The following is a 15241-nucleotide window of genomic DNA, read 5'->3' on the forward strand; positions in this document are numbered from 1 at the left end:
TATATATATATATATAAAAAAAAAAAAATAATAATATATATATACTATATACTATATATATATATATATATACTGTATATATATTAGGCCTATATCATTTGTGTGCTTGTTGCGTGTTGTACTTGTCCAATCAATGTTTTTAATCTCATAAACGCAAATAGGCATATCGACTTTAAAAATACATAATGTAACATTATATCCGGACTACCCAAGATTAATTACTAACCTAGAATAACAGTGTGAAACATGGATTAAGAGTTAAGAATGACCTTTGGATAACAGTTTCAAGTGAAAAGTCTATTGGAAGTCAGCACATGATGAGCTCATTTTCCCTTCCTGGCAAAGCTGCAGGTTAAAGTTGATTTTATTTGTGCTGTATTGAGGAAGCCATTATATTGTCTTCCTCTGGGGAGGAACAACTCTGTAAATCTTGTCATAACAGAGTAGCAAGTAAAATCAGTATGTAATCATTTCTGTACTTTAAACGACTAAACTCTTGGCATGCCTTACCTCTTTCGTGCTGCTAAACCAGAAGCACTGAGCTCAAAATGACTTATTCGGCCTTGCATTTCTCTGAACTGTTAAAATATCAGAGCTCTTAAAGATAAAATTGATTGTAGCAGAACAATCTGTCCTAGTAGCCTTCACAAGTTTCCACCACCCAAATAATGTTTTTCGAAGTATAGCATTAATTCTTATCTTACTGCTACAGCTAGGAAGGTCATTGCCAGCTGTAGTGTCACTATAAATAAAACTTTATAGCTACTGACTGATCGTTCTTATCTAGATCTATAATGGAAACTTTTATGGTGAAGCAACATCAAAGCACAATATTGCTTTGATACACAGGGGTTCATTAAGCATATGCTGTGTTAGCAAATGTTAGAACATAATTCTACTGGTTTTATGGTATTGACAAGGCAAAATCATTTGCGTGGTTTCCTTTTATCAGTCCCTTAATGTGATTATCAGGTTTGCAGTCAATCAGTGCTCAATAAAAAACAGAAGCCTTGAGTTTGATTCATCCTTTCTTTGTGTGATCAATTATTTAGTATTCGCACAATGCACTGCATAATCCATATTATTTGGGCTTTAATGTGGAACAGTAGAAGCTAAATCCTTTTTGATGTTAATTTGCATTAAGAAAGAAAGGAAAGAACTATTCACTAATGACTGTATAGTGTGTTCTTTCTCCACTCTGGTGATTTATGCAGGTTCAAAAATGTTCTAATAAACCTTTTTTTTTTCCCCCTCACTCTGTTCTGTAGGAGTGCATGAGTCTCAACACGAGAAGGTCCTCAGTGTCACTGGGGATGGAATTATTCAAAGTCCTGACTTTCCCAACACTTATCCCCGGAATACTGTTATAGTGTGGCGGCTGGTGGCAGTCACAGAAAGTTCCAGGATCCAGCTGACCTTTGATCCTCGCTTTGGTCTGGAGGATGCCGAGGACGGCATTTGCAAGTAAGAGACCCTGACCCTTTGGTCACTGGCTAGACCTCACATGCACAGTAGAGATGGACAATACTTACATGCAGATGTAGAAGACAGAGAATAAAAGAATAATAATGTAGGAGACAGAGAATAAATGAGTAAATGAAGACAATTAAAGACATTTATTGTGGTAGATGAGTAAATCAAACAGATACATTTACAAAAAGTAGCTTTAGAAGTCAACATTGATTTTTTTTCATATCTTTAAACATGCAGTCCATTATTATCATTGTTATTATTCACACTGTATTATTGGTTTATTTTCCAACATTTTTGGCAGTTGCGTTGCATCTCGCGGTTGAATTTTTTGGGGGAGGAGGGTTGTCATTTCATGAAGGTGGTACTTAAGTTGGAAAATTATTGGAAAATGTACATTTATCCTGTATTTTTTTTATTTAAAACTGTAAAACTTGTCTACTATTGATTTTCATTTATTTATATTTGATTTGATTTATTTTTCTTATTTATATTTTATTCGATTTATTTTTCATATTGTAATTTGTAAACGGATACTATTTCAAATGTATTTCTTTGTTTGTTTTATACTTTTTGATGTTAATTTGCATTAAGAAAAAAAGGAAAGAACTATTCACTAATGACTGTATAGTGTGTTCTTTCTCCACTCTGGTGAGTTATGCAGGTTCAAAAATGTTCTAATAAACCTTTTTTTTTTCCCCCTCACTCTGTTCTGTAGGAGTGCATGAGTCTCAACACGAGAAGGTCCTCAGTGTCACTGGGGATGGAATTATTCAAAGTCCTGACTTTCCCAACACTTATCCCCGGAATACTGTTATAGTGTGGCGGCTGGTGGCAGTCACAGAAAGTTCCAGGATCCAGCTGACCTTTGATCCTCGCTTTGGTCTGGAGGATGCCGAGGACGGCATTTGCAAGTAAGAGACCCTGACCCTTTGGTCACTGGCTAGACCTCACATGCACAGTAGAGATGGACAATACTTACATGCAGATGTAGAAGACAGAGAATAAAAGAATAATAATGTAGGAGACAGAGAATAAATGAGTAAATGAAGACAATTAAAGACATTTATTGTGGTAGATGAGTAAATCAAACAGATACATTTACAAAAAGTAGCTTTAGAAGTCAACATTGATTTTTTTTCATATCTTTAAACATGCAGTCCATTATTATCATTGTTATTATTCACACTGTATTATTGGTTTATTTTCCAACATTTTTGGCAGTTGCGTTGCATCTCGCGGTTGAATTTTTTGGGGGAGGAGGGTTGTCATTTCATGAAGGTGGTACTTAAGTTGGAAAATTATTGGAAAATGTACATTTATCCTGTATTTTTTTTATTTAAAACTGTAAAACTTGTCTACTATTGATTTTCATTTATTTATATTTGATTTGATTTATTTTTCTTATTTATATTTTATTCGATTTATTTTTCATATTGTAATTTGTAAACGGATACTATTTCAAATGTATTTCTTTGTTTGTTTTATATTTATTAATATTCATTTTAATTTGTAAATTTTTTCTACTATTTAATTCATAAGACTGTTTAGGTAATCATCATGACTCATATGGACTCAGCACTTAAATTTTTATTTTACATTTCAGAAATGCCATGTTTCTGTGGTATCTGACAAATTAAACAGTTTTTTTTTTAAATGGTTCATCAGGGCAGTGACTGTCTAGTACAAGTCAAAGCTGGCAGTTGATTTAAACTGGTGGGTTGCAGTATAGCATCAAGGCTGAACCAAAAAAACTGTAGAGAGGAGGAGATTTAGAAGATTTGAGAGCTTGAAAAATTCCCAAGCGTTTCCTTTCAGGTGCTCAAATATTTGCTTAGCGTTATGCAACAAATCAGCGCTACTAAACGCAGCATCAGGCATCCATTGCACTCTCTTGACAGGGTCAGACCTAAGATAAAGCACCCATATACAATGCAGCAGTATAAGTGTATGTGGAGATGTATGTGCTTGTTGTGACCGAGTCCATTTTTTAAGATTTAGAGTCGAAAGAGGCCATTTGGGAGATTGGCTGTGCTGCAAGAAGGCTGATGAATAATGAAAAGCCCACCCCTAGAGTGATTATGTTCAGTTATATATTTATTTTTTTCCATGACTGATACGATGACATAAAGAACAGCCCTTTCTACTTTGTGCATATTTAGTTCCTAGTCTCCTATGTAACTCCATAGCATCTGTTTGAGATTCTGGAGAAGCATACGATCGTAGATGTACACTCACACACAGTGTAGGTCACACACAGCCCAGCCAGCCAATCCGCATTAAAGGCTCTTTCAATTACAGGCTAGCTTTCCTTCCTTCCTTCCAGGCCTCTGTCCATGCCTCTGTTTTGCTGTATAGTGCAATCGATTGCAGACGTGCACATCTGTGCATTTCTGCTTCCCAGAATCTAGATGATGACCTTCACATAGCTGACGGTTTCATGTGGAAAAAATTATTGTAGACCTCTGCCAATTATTGATAAATAATAATGTTTTTCTAGCATATTTTGTCTTAATTAATGCCCCATTGACTTGTGCACATTACCTCTGAAAGGTTCTTCATTGTCTGAAAGCCTTATCTGTGAAATGATTTGTGACATACAGTGATCTTGTGCTTAGAGTAAATCAGTATAGTTTTATTTCTTGTCAACAATCAATTACATAATGTGTTTTCATACACATTTATTAGCAAACCTCTGGAGTCTTGCCAGCTATATGTGTAGCGCCTCCTAGTGGCTTCATGTTAACTGCACATTAACACCATTTTGGTTAAAGAAATAGTTCACCCAAAAATGAAAATTTGCTGAAATTTACTCATCTGCATCTTGGATGGCCTGAGGGTGGATCTTTGGGTCATTGGAACAGATTTGGAGAAATTTAGCATTACATCACTTGCTCACCAATGGATCATCTGCAGTGAATGGGTGCCATCAGAATGACAGTCCAAACAGCTGATAAAAACATCACAATAATCCACAATTAAGTCTTGTGAAGTGAACAGTTTGTTAGAAAAAAGTACATCACGGCATTTTAACTTTAAACCGTAAAAAAAAAATAATAATACAAATCCACAATCCATACTATCAATTCCTCCAGTGAAAAAGTCCATCCTCTGTTGTCCTCTCACTTTAAAATCCACCAGCATATATGTTTAGAACTGTTTTTGGCTGTGCTTGATCTATGCATATATCTCTATGCATTTTTTTTTTCTTTTTCAAGAGAAGGCAATATTATGGATAGAGCTGTTTTACCTAGAAGCAACAGTTTAAAGTTAAAATGTTTTATTGATTGATTTGTTTCTTACATGCAGCTTTTCACTTCACAAACTGTTAATTGATGGACTGGAGTCATGTGAATTACTTGTGGATTATTGTGATGTTTTTATCAGTTGTTTGGACGATCATTTTTATGGCACCCATTCACTGCAGTGGATCCATTGGTGAGCAAGTGATTTAATTTTGGGTAAACTGTTCCTTTAATGGACCCTTTTGTCCTCTAGTCCTGATTTTAAAAGCAGTGTTACCGATTCAAGATATTAGTCTTCTATCTCTTAAAATCAACAAATTGCAATTCGCAACCCATTTTACTTCCCTAATGTTTCTGATATTCAGTGAGAAGAAATGTCTTTTGTCCATCAGGAGATGGTTGGATGGTAAAACGTGGGTGTAATGTTGCAAATATAGTTAGATATAATGATATTCTAATGTCTAATGCTAATGTCTATAGCTTTTGCCTTTTGTTAAACATTATCCAATAGCATGTGTGGCTTAATGAGGAAAACACAGTAGTTTTTAACATGGATTAAATATTCACAGGAAGGTGTATAAAGTAAACAGCATCCATTATTTTTTATATGTTGACTTAAAAGTATAAATAAGCTTTATTCCCTGCCCACAGACATATTAAACAGATAGGTGAACATAATAGGACAGAACCCTTTCCTAATTTCCAACAATAATGCTATAAATCTGTGCTTGCTTGTCTACTTTGTTTAAATCATAGGATGTGGCCTTGAGGAAATGTATTTGACCTGGAAAAGAGTTTGTGTGTGTGTTTGTGTCGTATGTTTTATATACCTTGCAGCCATGCAGTGACTGGGTCTGTATGATTGCACCAGCAATAAATCATTATTTAAGTCATCTTTGTACAAGTGATGTACAAACTCTCTCTCTCTCTCTCTCTCTCTCTCAAATTCAAATTCAAATTCAAATGAGCTTTATTGGCATGACTTGCACAGTATTGCCAAAGCATTGTCCATTACATGAATAAGGAATTAAAGATTATATAATACATAAACAAAACAAGAATAGATCTGTAAAATAATTAAGTAAATAGGTACATGTATACTTTCTTTCTTTTTTTTCACCAAACAAGAAACAAGAAAAATATTTAAGACATTGTTTAAAAAAAAAAAAAAACTTTGCACAACAGTACAACATGTAAGAAATGATCTTGCTTCAGTTTTGTCCACTGGCTGACAGTCTTAGTTTGTGACAGGCTGATACATATCTTGCTGCTGTTGTGATCATTTTGGAATTTTTCCCTAAAATGTGACTCAATTTTTCTGCATTTGGTAATGCCATAAAATTTGGTTTAATTTGTTTGTGGTAGTAATCAGTGCAGTAAGAAATGTTCCTCTGTTTCCACCTCTTTCTGCGAGCACAGTGAACATAGTCTCTGTTCTCGTGGCTGCCATCTCTGTCTGTGCCATCCTCTCTCTATAGCCAGACAGTGATCACTCACTCTCTGTATTTTGTTAGTGTCTTTCTTAATTTGTGATCTTGTACACAGCTCAGGTATTCTGATGGTTTGTAGTCTCTTTTCATGTGTAAATACAGCTCCATCTTCTTTTGTATTTTAGTAGCATCTTTTCAATAGGCAATGTAATTTTGTTTTTGTAACTGTGTGATTTGGTTGGGCCGGATTTGGGCTGTGCTGGTTTGAGTGTAGTTTGAGTACCTGCTGTAAAAGGGTGCTCTTCTGCAGGTTCTGCTCCTGCCACTGCAGGGCTTCAGCCTGGTAAGAGCTCGGATCACTGCATTTCAGGTGCTGGTGGAATTTCAGAGCTCTCTTTTGAATATTAATTAATAATGGGTATTGTCCTAATTCAGCTCTGCATGGGTTGTTTGGGGTTGCTCTGTTAACTTTTAAGATGTTCTTACAAATTATGGTATGCATAATTTAAATTTCTTCTTTTTCCCATTTAGAGAAATCTTGGCTTTTTATACATGGTGCTGATTAAATCAAAAGTTTTCCCTCCAATCCCATTTTCCAGTAGTTTTAGAAAGAGTCCTTCATGCCAGATTGAATCAAAAGCTTTTTCAAAGTCAATAAATCAAGCAAAGATTTTGGTTTTTTTTTTGGTGTACGTACTTATCAATGATAGTGTTGAGGGTATAAATGTGGTCAGATGTTCTGTGTTTGGGCAGAAATCCAATTTGACTTTTTTCCAAGATTTGGTGGGTTTTGAGAAAGTTTTGTAATCTTGTGTTAATAATCGAACAGAATATTTTCCCCAGGTTGCTATTGACACATATGCCTCTGTACTTGCTTGGCTCAAACTTGTCTCCTTGTTTAAAGATGGGTGTAATCAGGCCTTGATTCCAGGTGTCTGGAAAATATCCTACACTCAAAACAATGTTGAATAATTTGGTTATTGCAGTTTTGAATTTGTCATTTGTGTATTTGATCATTTCGTTTAATATTCCATCAATGCCACATGCCTTGGGTTTTAGTGCATGTAGTCTGTCTGTTAGCTCATTTACTGTGATTGGGAAATCCAGGGGATTCTGATTGTCTTTATTTTTTTCTTTCAGGATTTCTAATTAGGTTTTTATTTCATTTCGAGCAGGATTTGTTTCAGTTGTTTTGTACAGATTGTCAAAGTGTGTCCTCCATATGTTCTCATTTTGAATGGCCAATTCTATAGAGAGTGTTCCAGTTGTTCCAAAAGTTATTGGTATTTATTGATTCCTCCATTGTTTGAAATAATTGTTCTGTATGCTCTTCCTTTTTTGCTTTTAGAGTTTGTTTGTACACTTTACGAGCTTCATGATATTGATATGATATGAAGGCGGAGTTCTTGGTTGTCAGGATCTGTGTTTTTTTATTTGAAAGATTTCGTACTGTCGTTCTAATTCTTTTACACTCATCGTCAAACCATTGACGATGCACTTTTCATTGGTGTTTTTTGGTTTTCTTTCTGATTATTTTTTGTCAAATTGCACATGGATGCTGATTGGTGGAATATATCTGTAATGTCCTTTAGTGCCAGATTTATTCCTACTTTATTTTGTGGATATGTGTTAATTATAAATTTGTCCAATGGTAATTTGATAGTTTGACTTTCTATTGCACTTTGATAGTTTTATTCGCTGTTTTTTGTCCATTTGTAGGATTGATGTAGCCGTAGTAACTGAGAGGGCTGTCTGCATATTTCATAGTTTTGAGTTGGTTTTAGATAGAGTGTAATCTTACAGTGGTCTGACAGAGGTGTTTGAGGACTGACTGTGAATGCTCTGAGATGCACTTGATCAATGTCTGTGATGAAATAATCTACAGTACTGTTACCAAGAAAAGAATTAAAGGTATAACAACCAAAAGAGTCTCCTCGTAGGCAAACATTCCACTCATACCATACCAAATAAATCATTATTTAAGTCATCTTTGTACAAGTGATGAACAAACTCTCTCTCTCTCTCTCTCTCTCTCTCTCTCTCACTTCCGGTGCGGGTGTTGAGCGTGAGTGGACGGAGTGGTGTGAGCTTGGTGCGGTGTGAGTGAACTTTTTTTCTCTCTTTATTCTCTACGCTGGTTTTGTTTGTTGTTTGTTTGTGTTTTTGTGTTTTCCCCTTTCCTCGCTGTTGTGTTACACCTAGGGCCGCGTGCTATCCGTTTTTAGGAAGCATGTCGGCCCAGCGGGTACAGGTTTTGTGCTCACTCACGAGACGCCTTAAGGTGGCGTCCGGGCTGAGTGTGGAGGACTGTTGCTTGGCTGTTGGGGAGGTGGTTGGACACTCAGGTGTTTTATCCGCTTCCAGGATGAATAATGCGATTGTGGTTTTTCTGGATAGCGTAGATAAAGCAAATGATTTGGTAGAGCGGGGAATTGTAGTTGGAGGAGAATTTGTTTCGGTCCTCCCACTTTCTTTACCTGCTAAAAAAGTAACTCTTATCTAACGTGCCACCTTTTGTGAGTGATGAGATTTTAACGCAAGCTTTGTCACGTTATGGCAAGTTGGTGTCGCCAGTTAAAAAGATACCAATCAGTAGCGAATCGCCTTTATTGAAACATATAGTTTCTTTTAGGAGATTCGTCTACATGATCATCCCAGATGATGCTGATTTAGACTTAACACTTAACTTTCGGATTGATGATTTCAGCTATACCATTTTTGTTACTACTGGAAAGATTAAGTGTTTTGGATGCAGAAAAACGGGACATTTAATTAGAAACTGCCCGGGTAAAAATATTGAAGGCGAAAAAGAGAATGAGAATGCGCTAGGTAGCAAAGATAACGGTGTAGTGGAGGCTGCTGTAGCGGTGACGGGAGAAGGCTCGGCTGTGACAGAGACCGTTGAAAACGCTCCAGGGGAGATTGAGGCAGAAGCGGGCTCATCTCGGAGTGGGCAAACTGAGTCAGTCCCTAATGACATGCCCGCAGCTACTGTTTCTAGTGACTCAATGAGTTTGGTTTCTCTGACAGATAAACAAAAGGAAAGTACAACCAATGAACAGATGCAAGTTGCTGTTAACGAAATTTGTGAGGAGGCACAGTTAACAATGGAGAAAGAACAGCTTCTTTTTAAGACCCCTCAAAAAAGAAAAATGAAAAACAAGTCATTAGATGCGAAAATAAGCAAAACTGACGAGTTACAAGGTAATGAAATGCAGGACACAGAGAGTGACAGCGATTCCTCTGAATGCAGCGTGAGTCTCTCGCAAAGTGAACCCATTGCTCCTAGTTATGAACTTGAAGACATAAAATTGTTCCTCAGATCAACAAAAAATAAGAGAGGAGTACAAGTACAAGAATATTTCCCTGATCTGAAGCAATTTGTTGATAGAGCAAAAAGTTTGATGGGGACTGGTACAGTTTTTCTAGGGACTGCTTTGCCAACAAAGAAGTTTATAGATTAAAATAAATTGTGAGGAACGTCTGCATTGCTCTAAATAATGATACTGTTTGTTATGAAGACTAAGAATAGCTTTCTTCTTTGGCTTGGTAAGATGTATCTTTTCTTATTTTTCCTTTTTATAATGAGTGAAGTGCATCTTGCTTCTTTGAATGTTAATGGTGCAAATTATTTTTGAAGAAATTGAACAGAAAAGTATAGATATAGCTTTTTTTTTACAAGAGACAGCTCAGATAATGTTGTTGATTGGATGAAAGAATTCAGTGGAATATCTGTTTTGAGTCACAGTTCTACTCTAAGTGGTGGAGTTGCCATTTTGTTTAGTAGGAATTTTAAACCAATTTCATATGATGTAAATGAGATTATTAAAGGTAGACTGTTAAAAGTTAGAGCTACTTATGAAAGTTTTGTTGTACTTATTTGCAGTTATGCTCCAACTGCACCTGTGGAAAGATTATTGTTTTTAGATACCCTCTGTTCAACTTTACAAAATTGCTGTACTGAGGAGTTTTTGTTTTTAGGGGGTGATTTTAATTGTGCTGAACTTGATATGGACAGAAATCATGTTGAACCTCACATGGCTTCGCATAAACATTTAATTCATTTCATTGAAAAATATGATCTATGTGATGTTTGGAGAGCTCTAAATGGTAATGAGAGACTATATACATGGGCTCACACACGTGATAATTGTTTGTCTTTAGCCAGATTAGACAGGTTTTATGTTTTTAAGCACCATTTGAACATGTTTAACAAATGTTATATCACACCATTACCATTTTCTGATCATAACAGGGTGAGTTGTGAACCTTTATTTGTGTTGGTTCAAGAAATGTGTGTCAAATTCAATTAGAGTTTCTTTCCTGAAACCTTTATCTTTGGTTTTAAGTATGCGCAGAAATACTGCAGGCAGTACAGTGGAACGCTAACAGTTTAAATAATTAGAGCAACCACATACTGAAAAGCAGTAAAGGAATTAATACACATTGGTATGATGATCTTATGCCAGTTAATGAAGAAAAAAGCCTCTTCTGTTTGGATTGAATCAAAGCAACTTGGCTGGAATAAACTGTAATAAAGCTGCATGCTGAATCCTATCACACTGCCTCCAGCAAAGCCCAGCCTAGAGCCTATAGGCCACTACAGACAACTCTCATCATCCTGTATGTTTGTTCAGACTGATGAGAAAACTGGGCCAGATTTTCTGTACTACTTTTGTACTTTTACAATGTTGGTTCTGTCTTTGATGGAAAGCCTAAGGGTGTTGAAAGGGAATAAGAAGTAAGATTCAGTCATCACTGCAATTAGGAATTGTGATCACCAGTACATTATTTCATTTACAAGAGTATTTTTCATTGAGGTTTATGGTGATAGATAATTAATTTTTTTTTAACTCTGAAGACTGAATTGTAATAGAATAAATCTAATCTAGGAGAGTTTCTCAAACTGTGGACTTAAATAATTCACAAAAAGCACCAATATTGAATTAACATTTTGTGTAATAAGTGTCTCTGTTGTCTTCTGAAGTTGGATATGGATAAACCATGCTGAGGGAGAATTTTTATTTATTTATTTATTTTGGTTATGGAGCACACTACCATTCAAAAGTTTGGGATCAGTGAGATTTTTTTTTTTTTTAAGAAATTAATCAATTCAGCAAGCATTCATTCAATTGATCAAAAGTGACAGTAAGATATTTATAATGTGACAAGATTTCTATTTCGAAAAAATGCTGTTCTTTTTAACTTTTATATTCATCTAAGGATCTTGGAAAAAAGCTAAGAATCTTGGGGAAAAAATGTATCTTGGTTTCCATAAAACTAAGCAGCACAGCTGTTTTTAACATTGATAATAATGTTAAGAAATGTTTCTTAAGCAGCAAATCAGCATATCAGAATGATTTCTGAATGATCATGTGACACTGAAGACTGGAATAATGGCTGCTGAAAAATCAGCTTTGCCATCACAGAAATAAAAAAACTGTTTTCTATTTAATGTATTCTTAAATATTTTTAAATTGTAATAGTATTGTATTAATATATTTTGCCATAATCTATAGCACTATTTCTCTAATGTGATTACTTAACATTGTTTGCATTCATTTTAATAACAGAGAATGATTAAGCTTATAAAGTGTTGTTGGTTTGCAACATGCGCTGTTAGCTAAAATCTCATTGTGGCTTGTTTTTAAGCATTCTGTATGAACATTCTGTTGTTAAAAGGACTCAAGACACCCAGTGTTTGTTTTTTGATGCTGTGCCATATTTTCTAAAAGATATCTGTGGCTCTTTCATGCTTCTGTCCTACTTTAACTTCTGTGGAGTGAATGTATGCATGTAAACCTGGTAATAGTGAAATCACATTACATTATTGATGAGCCATCTGCCACAAGTGTCACTGGGAAGAGACGAGTCAAGTCTTCTTAGGTAGAACAGAAGCACAGGCAGAGTGAACATTGATAGTATGTTGTATTTATTAGCTAATGTGTGATGTTGACTTAACATTTAATTTTGGCTAATCGCATTTTATAAATGTATATGTCATTTTATTTTGTGAGCCCAAGATATTTATTACTTTGCATCGCAGTTTGCACTTAATGATTTTTCTTCTACATCTACAGGTGTATCTGCACAGATTCATCAGAGAGCTTTCAGCCCTCAGGCTTTTTGCTCTGTTGACTGGCTTTGAGGAAATCAAAGCTGGATGTGTTAGAAAATCAGGGATTCAATGTTTTTTTTTAGTGCAGTGCGTGACGACCTGTGCTGTTTATATTGAATGTGGTTTGAAGCATTAGTGTCAGGCTGGGCAAAGATTAAACAATGACTCCAGAAAGCCAAACAGCTGTGCTGGCACGTGGAAGGAACGGGAATGTATTCCTGTCCAATCAAATGATTAGTACCAGGCTTTGGCTGTGGCCACTGAAACCAGCCTTTACTGAACACTGCAGGAGCATTGAGGCCATACAGGCAGGAATAACACAACTTCAACACTGCTGTTTTTTTTCTTTCCTTGCTCAGGCCACTGTGTTCAGGCCAAGTTGCATCAAAGACTGTAATTTAGGGCCCGAAAGAAGGCCATGAGAGACATAATGGGTGAGTTCATTAAGTTGTGCCACTTCAGCATGTGGCCTTCAACGCAAAAAACTGGAATCCAGTTTATCCAGGTGTCAGCATGATGTTTTTTTTTTTCTTCTTTTTTTTTCTATTTTAATATATTTTAAAATATAAGTTAAAAATCAGCTATTACTCCAGTCTTCACTGTCACTTGATCCTTCAGAAAAGGTAAGATTTTTTTTTAACCCACTTGTACCCAATGCAAATTGATTTTACCACTTTTTTCATTATACATGCACTTATGCTGTGCATGTGTGTGTGTATATGTGGTCTTGTGTCCATTTTTTTTTTATGTTTGCCCTCTGCAAATAGCAATCAGATTGGGAAAACAACTCTGTCAGTACATAAATTTGCTGTATGGGTACTTTTGTATAGAGGTGCGGTACATTCTTGTATTGAAAATATACTCTATAACCAGTTAAATTTGTGCTGTTTTTGACAAATTTTTATTTTATATCACTTGATTAAATGTGATTGAAGTAGGTGTAGTACAAAACAATTCTTCAGCTGAGCGCTGATTTGGGATACCTGAGTAGTCCCAGAATCTAATATGTTTTTGGACGTCATAATAATAGATAGACTTAGCTGTCATGGTCTCTGTGGACCGCAGTGCCATAAAGGTGATTGAGATGATACATTTAGCCATGCTTCGGTTCGTAGCTTATTCAGTTCATTAAATGCTTGTGAGAATGGATTTCTAGGTCACGGCTATTGTAACTTATGAAAAGCCTATAATGCGTTAGCATATTAACTTGAGATCAAATACAGATAAATATAATTTATGAGCTTACATGTCCGTAGTTCTCATTTAATCGTTTTCTCTCTTCACTTTCTCCCAAGCATTTTAGCTCAATTTTTCTCAGTATCCTTCTCCTTCCGTTTTTTCCTCTCTTTACTTTTCCCATCTTTCCTCACTGCCTTTTTTGAATGTCTGTGTTTAATAGTGTGTCTGTAAATAGCTTCATTGCCATAGTTCCCTGTGGAGCCCCTCAAAGCATTAGACCTACACTTAGATGCCCCGTAGCTGTTAGCCTTCCCTCACACTGGATGATATAGGAGACAGTGATGAATTAACTATATAGTTGTGACAGAGCTGGTGGCCAACAGGAAGGACATGATGCTGGATTTATGGCAATGGTGATGAGACACAGTTAGCATCAGGTGCGCATTGTCGCATGCTGCTGGCGAGACTGATGTCACGCCCCTCCTCTGGGCTCCTGTCATGAGCCTGTACTTCTGATAGGGGCTGCGTCTGCTTATAGGCAGCTGAACTGTTGCCTCGCTGCCCTATCAGTCAATGACTTTGAAAGCAGCATTTGTGCACAAAGATACCACCCAAAACTGATTTCAGACAGACATCTGAGGCAGCATAATAGTTGAATGATCTATAACTAAATAGGGAAAGCTTTGGTAAAAAAAAAAAAGATTTTAATTACTACAGTACTATTTCCTTGCTAGAAATGACATCAGAAGTTTTTTTAACTTAACTGTCACTGAATTGAACAGACAGGGTTGTGGGATATCATAGGTAGCGAAGGATACATCTATGCTGCCTTCAAAAATCGATTAGATGAAGGTGTCTCTGCAGACAAGATGTGACACACACACACACACACACACACACACACAAAAAGGGGTCTAAACACTCAGAACCAAAAATGAAAAATGACACCCAACCTTCAAGCCTCCTTGTGCTGATTTGATAAAACAATGCAAAGTTATTCTGAATATGTTCTGAATATGAATATATACACTACTGTTCAAGTCTGGGATTTTTTGTGTTTTTGAAAGAAGTCACTTATGCTCACCAAGGCTGCATTTATTTGATCAGAAATACAATAGAAGCTGTAATACTGTGAAATGCTATTACAATTGAAAATAAATGTTTTTAAAAATTTAATATTTTCACCAGCCACTACTCTAGTCTACAGTGCCACATGATCCTTCAGAAATCATTCTAATATGCTGATTTGATGCTTAAGAAACATTTCTTATCATCATCGTTGAAAACAGTTGTGTTGTTTGTTTTTGTAGAAACGTTATACTTTTTTCCCCATGATTCTTTGATTAATAGAAAGCTCAAAATAGCAGCATTTATTTTAAATGGAAATCTTTTGTAACATTATTAATGTCTCTTACTGTCACTGTTGAGCAATTTGATGCATACATTCTGATTAAGTGTAAATTTCTTTGAAATCTCACTGACCCTGAACTTTTGAACGATAGTGTAGATGATTTTGGCTAATCCAATCCCAACTAGACCGCGCTAAATGCAAATGTAAACAGCTTTCAAAATGTTTTGACATGCAATCAGTTAAACCACATTCGTAAATGCACCTCTGATTATTTCACATCAACAACTAATGACATGCATCCAAATGACTGTTTATATAGGATCATGACTAAAACAATTAACTTTTTGTGTTTTATTGTTCATAATTGCTTGTTGTCACAAAATCAGAGATCCTTTCTCTTGAAATTCACTCATAAAAGGCCACAAGTGCCGATCTGTCTTGCCCAACT

The 15241-nt window shown here is 35.8% G+C and overlaps 1 protein-coding gene across 1 annotated transcript in view; it reads left to right on the forward strand.

Moving 5' to 3' along the window:
• The window catches only part of LOC107723796 (platelet-derived growth factor C-like), a 59416-nt gene that overhangs the window by 33804 nt on the left and 10371 nt on the right, over nt 1-15241 (forward strand). Inside the window, exon 4 of the mRNA XM_016532496.1 lies at nt 1269-1464. Coding sequence (XP_016387982.1) covers nt 1269-1464 — 196 coding nt within the window. The remainder of the gene's footprint in view (nt 1-1268; nt 1465-15241) is intronic.

The sequence above is a fragment of the Sinocyclocheilus rhinocerous genome, unplaced genomic scaffold, assembly GCF_001515625.1.
Source record: "Sinocyclocheilus rhinocerous isolate Xijiao unplaced genomic scaffold, SAMN03320098_v1.1 scaffold1085, whole genome shotgun sequence".
Classification (NCBI taxonomy): Eukaryota; Metazoa; Chordata; class Actinopteri; order Cypriniformes; family Cyprinidae; genus Sinocyclocheilus; species Sinocyclocheilus rhinocerous.